This window comes from Gossypium arboreum, chromosome 8 (genome assembly GCF_025698485.1).
Source record: "Gossypium arboreum isolate Shixiya-1 chromosome 8, ASM2569848v2, whole genome shotgun sequence".
NCBI lineage: Eukaryota > Viridiplantae > Streptophyta > Magnoliopsida > Malvales > Malvaceae > Gossypium > Gossypium arboreum.
This window is the reverse complement of record NC_069077.1, coordinates 137,915,413-137,928,211: the sequence shown is the minus strand read 5'-3', so window position 1 is coordinate 137,928,211 and position 12,799 is coordinate 137,915,413. Positions and strand designations below refer to the sequence as shown.

Sequence of the window (12,799 nt, the reverse complement as noted above, 5' to 3'; positions counted from 1 at the left end):
TGTTTCTTCATCTAGATGTTTAAATAATCTGGATTTATCAGCATTAGATGGTCTACCATATAGTTGCAATTGAAGCAGCAACTAGTACAAGACTTTTATCATCCTCCGAATCAGCTATAACATTTGTGTTTATAGCTACATGTTTACCCATTTTCGACTTATAAGAGCATTTCAAGTCAAGACACAGATGACTCAATGACTTCATCTTCCTGCACAATATCCTTCTTTTGTTGTCACAGGATTTGCTAGATAAGCTAGGGAAAAAGCAGCATGTTCTTGGTGTTCTTGGTCTCTGCATGCTTCATAATTTCATTGAAGATTAGTAAACCATGATCAACAGATATAAATAAAACTACCTTGTATAGCAACAGAACCATTTTCTTGCTGACCACAATACTCCAATTTTTAGTAGTTATGGCCTCCAATGCAACATATGCAGGCTCAAGTTTGAGTCAAGTGGATCAAATTTGATTTATGAGATGGGAGGCTGGATAATCATATTCCAAAATAAAATTTTCACCATATTTACTAGAATGATGAAAGAATTTTCTTATCACAGCATGGTTAAATGTAAATAAGTGTCATCTGACATATATCTGCATGTAATGTTCATTATCCTTGTCTTTGATGGATTTCTAAAGATTGACATAGAATTCCAACACCAGGTTCTTCACATACGACTTGACATATGAAACAGAACCAGTTCTCTTGGATGTTCCTTTTGTTGATAAAACCTTTTTCAACTATGATCTTCATTGTCTTTGCATATGCCAGGTTGAGGAATCTTGGTTTCCTCTACTCAGGCTCAGGCCTACCTGCTTCAGCATTTTCCAATAAATTTCTTGGTGTACTTAAACTCAATTTGAGATGCAGAACCAATTGCAACTATCTTAGGCTCTTCAACATCAACTTCTTCATTATTCTTCTGCTAGTGTTACTTCTTCAACAAATTATTGTGCCTCTGGATCAATTTCAATTGGATGTTGCTGAATGATATCTTGGTCTGGGTAGTAAGGTTCTACTAACTATTAGTCACTTTCTTCCACTACCTTATCTGTCTTTTCAATAGACACCACCTTAACTCATTCTTCCACATTCTCAAAAGTAACATGAAAATACAAATCCACAAAATCATCAACAACATGCTCTTGTGGAATACAAATATTACCTTCTTGTAAACCGCCTTGCTCATTCTACTGTGGTTCTTTTACTAGTTGTTCTTCAGCCTTCATTTGGGGCATATCTGAAAATTTTAATTTTTTATTTCCTCTCTGTATTCTTTTTCCTAAACAAATTTGAAAATTTCTAACAATCCCATGTAGCATTTTAGGCTTTTTGTATGTTCATGCTTCCATCTATAAATAAAGCTAAGCTCTTAACAATTTCTTCAAGTTTTTAGGAGTTTCTTCCATTGAAGAAACATTATAAGAGAGCTTATAGCCAAAGTATTGTTTAGGAAATTAAAAAAAAAAAACACTCTTTGAAACCATCTCAAAAGCTCAAAGTAAGATGAAGCAATGAGAACAAGCTAATGAAATGAAAACACAAAGGAGAGTAAAAGCATATCAGAGTAGCCTTGAAGAGAATCAAAGGTGAAAGCCATGACTTCGTGAAATATTGTTGCTTGGCTTTTGGGTGATTATCTCACAATGTCATAGTAAAAAGTGAGGCAGAGATCGAACTGGAGAAAAATATTCCAAAGATAATTAAACCCAAAACCTCCCGAGATAGCCTTAACCTTTTTGTTTTCCTTTATGACTAGAAGTGGGTAGGTTAGTTTTAATCCTTTTTCTAATAAACTAAATTTTTTTTATATATTTTAGTGTGATGAAAAATTAAATATTTGTAATATTCTTTTCAAGTAACATGTATATTCACAAGTACGATATAAAGTGTCGAAACCATTTTTTTGAAAAAACGCGGGGATCGACTTTGTTTGAAAATGGAAATTAAAACGGGAGTCGCTACCGATCTTTATTATGTGTGATCGAATCACCCTTGCTTTAATAAAATGTTTTAGTTTATTGAAACGATGTTTTGGTCCACGAAATTCAAGAGAACAAGTTCGGGAGTCGATTACGTGCGAGGAAGGATTAGCACCCCCGACACGCCCAAAAATTGGTACCGAATTGATTAGTTAGTGTCTTAATGTCGAAAATTAAAAATCGGGAATGGATTTGAAATACGATCTTTTCTATTAATATCTATTTTAAAATTCTTGAATTTGCTCAAAACGATTCCTGAAGACTTCCTCGTCTCAAGATATCGGAGCATCACATCCCGTAAGTTAGGACACAATACCATGAACTCTCGAGCACAAGTTTGTCTTTAATTTTAATTGGAAATCCGTGTATTTCAAAACTCAAAAGGATATTTAGCTATTTAGAACCAACGAGAGAACCGAAACCCCATAAGTTAGGGCACAATTCTTCGATGTTCCAAAATGCGAAACATTGCCTTACTTTGACATTTTTTGAATAATAGCGAATTTGATACTTAAACAACGTGTTATTCGTTTGGATTCACATAAAACAATTTATTGGATGAATGTAACGAGGTTTGATTTATGGGGCGATGATATGAAATAAAGTATAATGCAACATAGAACAATGATTCACGCATAAAATATTCCACAAGCGCATGGCAATAATATGAACACGAGTAAGCAGATTAATGTACATGCAATAGCGATAATTTCACAACATACATTATTTAACATTAAACGTGATAAACATAGAAATGAAGCATAGTATAAAAGAACTTCACATAAATATATATATAAAGAAATGTATAAAGAGTTTAAAATAAAACATATGAAAATTTGAAAATAAATGATCCATAAAAGAAAGTTCAAGAATAAACATTCTATAAATTTAAAATAATAAGCAACTTAAAAGTAATTTATAAAAAGGGTTTAAAATAAATAAAAAGCAACGTGAAATAATTAATATATACATAATAATTCAAAATGACATGGAAAACATTCTAAAAGGAACATTATATAAAAAATTTAAAATAAACAATGTAGAACAATTTAAAATAACTAATAAAGAGGGTTTAAAATAAATAATATATAAAATAGTTTAACTACATAATGTATATAAATTTAAAATAAATAATATGTAAAAGTTTAAAATAAATAACGATATAAAAAGAAAATCATAAAGTAAATAATATACAAGATAATTTAAAGTAATATATAATAAAACCGTTTAAAGTAGCTAATTAAGAAAATATACTGTAACCTAAAATAATAATAACAATTTGAAAAGAATACCATAAATCAATTTTAAATAAATGGTTTCTAAAATAATTTTAAGAGAATTAATATATATATATATATATATAAAGATCTAAAGCAAAATATATATATAATTGTTTAAATACATGTTTTTCTAAAGAATAAATAAACAAAATATGCCAAATAGTTTGACATTAGAAGGATATGACCAAATTAAAAACAAAATTAAATTAAAGGGACAAATTTAAAAGAGAAAGGACCCGAATAGAATGCATGCAAAGAAAGAGGGACTTATAAGGAGAATATCCCCGCCCTTATACGCTTTATATCATGCAGGACCAAAATGCGACTAGTGTAAAATCCATGGGGCAAATTAAAGCGCAAAATTAAGAGCCAAAGGGGGTGTTGAAAGCGGGTAGTAAAACTGAAGGACCCATAGTGCAAATGCCCCACTTTTGCCTTGAAAACAACTCTGCCTTTTCATGTTTTTTATTAAGGCCAATTTTTATTTTATTTTATTTTTTTGCATTCTTTTTTTCTTTTAGAAAGAAACAGAGAGTTCTTTTAACTCTCTTCCTCTCCCTTTTCCTTTGGCCAAAGGGCCACGACCGTCAGTCGCACCACCACACCACCATCAAATCTGGTGACCAGTGATGCGCAAGAAGGGACCTTTAGCCCCCTTTTGAACAGATCCGAGGATGAACCCCTCCATGCCCGCGAAAATAGAAAGAAAAAGGCCCACTTTCACTCCTTTCATGCCTGATTTCGACCGTGGAAAGAAACTTCCGACGACGGGCCACGAGGTAACTCAGGTGAGCCTTTCCTTTTTCTTTTATTCTTTATGCCCACTTTTGTTTAATAGATTTGTAAGTACAGATAAAAAAGAAATTAAAAAGGAATTGAAACGAAATGAAAAAAAAATAGAGAAGATAAACTCGAATATCAAACTTTTGTATATTTTTTTGATTGCTGGTGTTCGTTTTTTTTTTACAAAATTTCTCCATTCGGTTTTATAATCGATTACAATAACAATAAAAAAAATGCTCCCATTCCTCTGCTATGCATTGCTTTTTTGTTGTTTGTGTTTGCGGGTATGGGTGTGTCGACGGCATGGAGGAGCATATGCTTAGGTAGTGGGGCGAGGCGGCCATTGGTTGGCCGAGTGTGCTGCTGAGGCTTGAGGGCTACTGCTATTTTTTTTTCTCTGCAGGGGCTAGGATTTGGGCTTTAGGGTTTGTATTTAATTGGGTTTGGTCTTTTAGTTTGGGCCAGGCATAATTGGGCTTGTACAGCTGCCCCTCTTTGCTCATTGTCGTGTAACGAGAATAGAGCAAAGACTTTCAGGAAAGACCAATTTGCCCGGTCGCCGAGTCTGACTTCTTTGGTGCTCATTATTCTTCAGGTAGCTTTATTATACTCCACTGCAACTTCGGGGAGATAAGTCTTGCTATTTTAACCCGCTCCATTGTAACTTTAGGAAGATAAGGTTTGTTTGGATCTGCTCTATTGCAACTTCAGAGAGATAAGATCTGTGATTTTCAATCTACTGAAACTTCAAGGAGATCTGTTATGGCTTTTAGCCGCTCCAACGCCATTTTAGGGAGAGGATATTTGATTTCCAACTTGTTATCCTACTACTTAGGGGGTTAAGATCTGTAAATTCAGCCTGTTACCCTACTGCTTAGGGGGTTAAGGCCCTTCGTCTTCGATCTGTTTCCCTCTTGCTTGGGGTTAAGATCAGAATTCACCAGCCATTACCCTACTTGCTTGGGGGTTAAGGCCCTTCGCCTTGATCTGCTTCCCTACCGCTAGGGGTTAAGATCTGTAAATTTAGCCTGTTACCCTACTGCTTAGGGGGTTAAGGCCCTTCGTCTTCGATCTGTTTCCCTACTACTTAGGGGGTTAAGATCTGTAAATTCAGCCTGTTACCCTACTGCTTAGGGGGTTAAGGCCCTTCGTCTTCGATCTGTTTCCCTACTGCTTAGAAAGATAAGATCTGTAATTCAACCTGTTACCTTACTGCTTAGGGGTTTAAGGTTCTTCGTCTTCGATCTACTCCACTATTGCTTAGGGAGATAAGATCTGCAATTTAACCTGTTACCCTACTGCTTAGGGGTTTAAGGTTCTTCATCTTCGATCTGCTCCACTACTGCTTAGGGAGATAAGATCTGCAATGCAGTCTGTTACCCTACTGCTTAGGGGTTTAAGACCCTTCGTCTTCGATCTGTTACACCATTCTTTGGAGAACATGACCTGTTGAATTCGTTTCATGGACCTATTTATGCCAAATGATTAGGATGTCATGATCAGAATGAATCAAATGATCCTAGCTAGGCGTGTATGAATGACGTTTGCATGAATGCAAAATGTCCCCCTTTTTTAATCACTCGTTGTTCATCGAGATTTTATTATTGACGATTATTCTATCTTTTCTTGATGGTATCTCCGCGTAATACCAAGGATAATCGCAATCTAGGCTATTCTTTCCCTAACTTTTCCAATCCTTGAATTTGGGCGATTCAAACTAATTAGTCCCGTTTCAGGTCCTTGTATCATTTAGAAGAATTTCAGAGTAATATGCAGATCTCTTTTTGAATATTATTAGTCCATTAATCATCAATTTAATGAAAGACGCTTGAAAAAGATTATCGCAATAGGAAAGAGGGAATTTTATTGAGAGTGAAGCTTAAGATGAACAAGGTAATTAAGATAGCACATTTGCTAAGGTACAAAATGTGAACCTATGAATTAATTAAGGTGGCACATTCTGCTAAACAAAATGAATAAGATAAGAATAGGTGCCCCAGATATCGCAGTATGAGCTTCGTTGCACAAACTTCTCGAGGACTCTTTGAACTCAGTATGTGCTTGGAAGACCAAGAGTACTTTGTTGATGCCCCAATATGTAGCATCCCTCCTTCCTGTTAATTCAGAGAAGACAAAACTGTCGCATGCCCTATGTTTGATCAAAATTTGAATTGCCTATTCTTGGGTTTTCAATTCAAACCCCTTTGGTCTCAAAGCGCCCTTTCACGGGTTTTCACCTTGGCCTCTCTGTTTTTTTTTAGGTAAAATACCTCTTGACTGAATCTGAATTCACAGGATTAGGCAGGCTTTTACCATCCATCTCGGTCAAAATCAGAGCCCCTCCAGATAAAGCCTTCTTTACCACATAAGGTCCCTCCCAATTTGGCATCCATTTCCCTCTGAAGTCCTTTTGTATGGGGAGGATCTTTTTCAATACAAGGTCTCCTTCATAGAATTCTCTAGGGCGAACCTTCTTATTATAAGCCCGCATCATTCTCTTTTGATACATTTGACCATAACGGATAGCCTTTAGCCTCTTTTCTTCAATCAAGTTCAACTGGTCGTATCGAGACTAGATCGATTCTGCTTCATCTAATTTTAGTTCTGAAAGCACGCGTAGAGAAGGAATCTCGACCTCAATAGGCAGAACTGCTTCTATTCCATAAACTAAAGAAAAAGGTGTTGCCCTAGAGAGGTTCTCGATCGACGTCCGTGAGGCATATAGGCGAATGGTAATTTCTCGTGCCAATCTTTATAAGTCTCAGTCATTTTTCCTATGATCTTCTTGATGTTCTTATTGGCTGCTTCTACTGCACCATTCATCTTTGGGCGATACGGTGACGAGTTATGATGTTTGATCTTGAATTGGCTACAGACTTCTGCTATCATGCTGTTGTTCAAGTTCAGTGCATTGTCCTATATAATTCTTTCAGGCATCCCATATCGACAAATGATTTCTTTCTTTAAGAATCTACTGACTGCTGACTTTGTGACGTTAGCATAAGAGGTGGCCTCTACCCATTTGGTGAAATAATTTATAACAACAAAGATGAATCGATGTCCATTAGATGCCTTTGGTGAGATTGGCCCAATGACATCCATGCCCCACATTGAGAAAGGCCATGGAGAAGTCATGACATGAAGGGGTGAAGGAGGTACATGAATTTTATCTCCATAAATTTGGCATTTATGGCACTTCTTGGCATAGTTGATGCAATCTCCTTCCATAGTGGACCAATAATATCCGAATCGCATGATCTGTCTGGCCATGGTGAAACTATTAGCATGTGTTCTACAGACACCCTCATGAACCTCTTCCAGGATTTGCTTAGCCTCGACAGCATCTACACATCTCAGGAGTACCTGATCCTTCCTTCTTTTGTATAGGATCTCTCCATCTAAGAGATAGTCACCAGCCAGTCTTCTTAATGTCCTTTTATCATTCTCAGTCGCTTGATTTGGGTATTCACGACTCCTCACATATCGTAAAATATCCTAGTACCAAGGATGATCATCTTTCTCTTCTTCTTCTTCAATATTGCAGCAATGAGCCAGAGCTTCATAAATACTCATTTGGATAGCTTTATGTCCTCTTGTTTATTCACTTTGATCATAGAAGCTAAGGTTGCCAAAGCATCAGCCATCTAGTTTTCGTCTCGTGAGAGGTAGCAGAAAGTGATATCGTCAAACTCCTCGATTAACTCAAGAACCAGCCTTCGGTAATTGATCAACTTAGGGTCTCTTATCTCCCATTCACCTTTAAGCTGATAGATCACTAATGCAGAATCTCCATATACCTCTAACATTTTGATCTTGTGTTCAATGGCTGCACGGATGCCCATGATACATGCTTCGTATTCAGCCATATTGTTTGTGCAATCAAAATCCAATTTACTGGTGAAAGGATAATGATCTCCATTTGGGGATACCAAAACTGCCCCAATTCCATTCCCTACAGCATTGGAAGCTCCATCAAAATTCAACTTCCAGGGGTGGCCTTCTTGAGAGTCTTCCTCCATGGTTGCCACGTACATTAGATCCTCATTTGGGAAGTCAAAGCTTAACGGTTCATAATCTTCTAGAGCCTACTGGCTAGAAAATCTGCTATTGCACTCCCCTTTATAGTCTTTTGGTTTACGTAGACTATGTCAAACTCAGAAAGTAAAATTTACCACCGAGCCATTTTTCTGTTCAAAGCGTTTGATTCCATCATATACTTCAGAGGGTCTAGTTTTGAGATGAGCCAAGTTGTGTAGTACAACATGTATTGTCTCAGCCTTCGGGTTGTCCAAATCAAAGCACAACACAACTTCTCGATCGATGAATATCTTGTCTCACATTCAGTGAATTTCTTGCTGAGATAGTATATCGCTTTCTCTTTCCTTTCTGACTCGTCATGTTGGCCCAACACGCATCCCATGGAGTTTTCGAACACTACCAAGTATAGTATCAGTGGTTTATCCGGGCAAGGTGGCATCAGTACTGGGGCATTAGACAAATAATGCTTGACCTTATCAAAATTTTTCTGGCATTCCTCATCCCAAACACCTGGATTATGCTTCCTAAGGAGACGAAATATGGGGTCGTATTTTTCCGTCAATTTCGAAATGAAACGGGCAATGTAATTCAGTCTTCCTAGGAAACCTCGAACTTCTTTTTGAGTGCGTGGTGGAGGTAATTCTTGTATAGCCTTAACTTTATTTGGGTCAATCTCTATCCCTTTTTCACTGACCACGAATCCCAACAACTTTCCTGACCTGGCCCCGAAGGTACACTTTGCGGGATTGAGCTTTAGTTGGTACTTCCTTAACCTTAAGAATAGTTTCCTTAGGACCTGCACATTCTCCTTCTCAGTTTTGGATTTTGCAATCATGTCGTCAACGTAAACTTCGATCTCTTTGTATATCATGTCATGGAACAAAGTTACCATGGCTCTCTGATATGTTGCTCCTGCGTTCTTTAATCCAAATGGCATCACTTTATAACAAAACGTTCCCCACATAGTTACAAATATTGTCTTTTCCATATCTTCAGGATGCATTTTTATCTGGTTGTATCCCGAGAAGCCGTCCATGAATGAGAAAAGTGAGTAACCTGCCGTGTTGTCCACTAGTGTATCAATGTGAGGCAATGAGAAATTATCTTTAGGGCTGCCTTGTTCAAATCTCGATAGTCCACGCACATCCGTACCTTCCCATCTTTCTTAGGAACTGGGACTATGTTGGCTACCCATTTTGAGTACTTGACCACTTGTAAGAAACCGGCGTCGAATTGCTTCTTGACCTCTTCCTTTATCTTCAACAAAACATTGGGTTTCATCCTTCGGAGTTTCTGTTGTGCTGGCCTGCATTCTTCCTTTATGGGGAGTCGATGTACCACGATATCAGTATTCAACCCAGGCATGTCTTGATATGACCATGCAAAGACATCCTTAAATTTTCGGTGTAACTCAATGAGGTCCTGCTTTGTTTCTGCAGCGATACTAGCTCCTATTTTCACCTCTTTTCCTTCTCCTAAGCTAACAATTTCCACCGGCTCCTTATGAGGTAGGATTTGTTTCTCCTCTTGATCTATCATCCTTAACAAATCAGGAGATGGGCTACAATTTTGGTCATCTTCAAAATCCTCAGTGTCCTTCATACACAAATCTTGCTCGAAACGAATTTTCGAGTCATTGGCAACGTTGCTCATGTCATTGATATCTAGAGACCTGTTATAGACGAAAAAAAAATCCAAAGAACAAAAGAATCTAAGAATACTTTATTCGTGTGGTATGATTATGAATGAAGTGGAAAGAATAAAAGAATGTTTACTCCAATTGATACGCAAAGATGCATTTTTATTGCAATGACGATACTGGATAGTAGCCTATTTCACAAAAAGATTCTTATTGCCCCTAGGCTTAGAGCGATAAGCTTGTTTTGGACATTACTCTGAATTAATTTTAAAAGTTACGGGGATCTCCTCTGCGGTCCAATTGTTTAAAATGCTCCAAGCACGTATGGGCAAATGTCTAATTGATCCCATTCTCTTGTTTTTTCTTCGGATATGGCATTAATGCTCAAACTTCCCAATATCTCCTCGGCAAACCCCTTCTTCACCGATCTTTCTTCAGAATAAATGGTCCCTCCTGACACGAATATTCTGGATATGTGAGGAAAGGCCATTGGTTCTAATTTGACCTCTTCTCTATTCAAACGCGCTCTCCTCCTTTCTTGTTTCTTCTCTATTTCCTTCTTCCTCTGCTTTGCATCTGGCTTGTACCCTAAGCCGAAATGGTCTTGTTTGTCGGCGAGCATAGGTGCCTTTATCCTTCCTTGTAGATTTCTTCCAAGCCCCTTTCCGGGCACAGCTCCTTTCCCAACTGTCAATAGCAAACCCATCTTGGTAGTTTTGGAGATTTTTGGCACCGGGACCTTGTTTCTTTCGACAATAAATGTTGCATTCACAAATTCTAACGATCTGAAAGAGCATTCTATTACTTCATCATTTGTCCCTACATAAGGTACGTCGCTAGTAACAGACGCAATGATATCCTCTTCTGCGTTTATAGTCACCAATCGCCCCTCTGTTATAAATTTGAGCTTCTGATACATCGATGATGGTATTGCCTCTGCCGAGTGAATCCACGGCCTTCCCAACAAGCAATTGTAGGAAGGCTTGATGTCCATTTCTAAGAAATCTATCTCGTATGTACTTGGATCGATTAAAAGGGGTATTTCAATCCTCCCCATTACCTTCCTTTCAGTACCATCAAATGCCCTCACTATATTCTGGCATGTTTTCATATGAGAGCTATCTACTGGCAGCCTCTTCAGCGTAGACAGGGGTAGGACATTTAGTGCAGACCCATTGTCGATCAACACTCCCGGTAGTATATGTCCTTTGCAGCGGGTTATGATATGTAACGCTTTTGTTGATCCCATTCCTCCCGGTGGTATTTCATTGTCATTGAAAAATATGAAATTATTGGCGCTTATATTATTGACGAGACGGTCTAGCTTGTTGACAGAGATATCATTCGTGACGTAAGTTTCATTAAGCACCTTCATTAACGCACTTCGATGTGTCTCTAAACTCAAGAGCAAAGCTAATACCGAGATACGAGTCGGTTGCTTATGTAATTGTTCAACCACGCTGTACTCACTGTGCTTCAATAATTTTAGAAATTCTCTAGCTTCTTTCTCAGTTACTGGCTCGTTGATTGGTAATTCGAACCTGACCGTTTTTCCTTTCTTTGCTTGACTATTGGGGTTTTTTCCTTAACAGTTTCAGTTTCTGTACTTGCAGGGTCATAACGCCTTCCGCTACGTGTATAAAAACCTATATTTTGGTTCTCTCTTAAAACATTGGCCGAACTCTCTCCACCTGGGATCATCACGTTGCAGTCATAATTCCAGGGAACCATTTTACTATCTTTGTAAGAGAAGGATACCAGTTTCTGAATTATGACTCTTGGCACCATTTGTACCCCTGCTTCATTGTTCTTTGGTCGCGAAATTATCACCAGGGGGTGATTGACTCTTTGGACCTCTTCTGTTGTTCTTTCTTCTGAGGCGTAGACCTCTTCTTCTTTTGACCCTTCAATTTCTTCGTAAAACTTAATCTCTTTATTTTCCATTAGATTTTGCACTATGGACCTGAACTTACTGCATTCTTGGATGTCATGACCTCCATCGGCATGAAACTCGCAGTATCTTCTTGCTTTTTTAGGCCTTTCCTTTGAATCTTGTGTGATCAAACCTCCTTCCATCATCTTCTTCCAAACCCATTTCAATGGAGTTTTTACCTCTGAGACATCTATCTTAGTTTTCTTTCCTCCACTTTCGACTATCGCATTTACCCCATCGTCTGAATGACTGGGTAACGGGTTTCCCGCCACATTAGGTTTTATAGGATCATCGAACTTCACAATGCCTATCTTTATGAACCTTTCGACTAATTTTTTAAAGGTCGTGCAGTTCTCAATTGTGTGTCCTGCAGTTCCTGCATGGTATTCGTATTGCGCGTTTGCGTCATACCACTTTGAGAATGGAAGTTGCATGGGTTTCAGGTAAAATGGAGACACCACATGCGCATCGAACAGATTTTGGAAAAGCTCCCTATACGTCATAGGGATTGGCGTGAACTGAACTCTTTCCATGTTAGACCTTGGGTTGGAATCTTGACTCGCAGAGCCCTGATGACTAGTAGTCACTGCCCTCAACTGACTTACTGTGATTGGCTTGGAATAACCTTTATGATATGCGCTTGCATTATTCACCTCATTTTCTTTCCTTCTTGGAGCCGATCTTTTGACACTTTCTCCCGCTTCAATTTTCCCACATCTTACCGCGTTTTCTATCATCTCCCCAGACATCACTATTTCAGAGAAGCTCTTAGTAGCGCTTCCCAACATGTGGTTAATAAATGGGGCCTTCAGGGTATTGATAAAAAGCATGGTTGTTTCCTTTTCCAAGAGAGGTGGTTGGATCTGCATTGCCATCTCCCTCCACCGTTGGGTATACTGCCTGAAGCTCTCACTCGGCCTTTTTTCCATATTTTGTAGGGTAATTCTATCGGGTGCTATGTCCGTCACGTGACCGTATTGTTTCATGAAAGCTTGAGCCAAGTCCTTTCATGAACCAATTTGGGCACGGCTGAGCTGGTTATACCATTTGGCCGCAGATCCGATCAGACTATCTTGGAAACAGTGGATCAACAGCTGATCATTGTTAACATACCCTGTCATTCTTTGACAGAACATCGTAA

The 12,799-nt window shown here is 38.2% G+C and overlaps 1 protein-coding gene across 1 annotated transcript; it reads right to left on the bottom strand.

Annotated features, from left to right (window-relative positions):
• Positions 1–11,237: 11,237 nt before the first annotated feature.
• Positions 11,238–12,587, bottom strand: LOC108468245 (uncharacterized). Its single transcript, XM_017769137.1, has one exon. The coding sequence runs from the start codon at positions 12,585–12,587 to the stop codon at positions 11,238–11,240; it is 1,350 nt and encodes a 449-aa protein (XP_017624626.1).
• Positions 12,588–12,799: the final 212 nt, after the last annotated feature.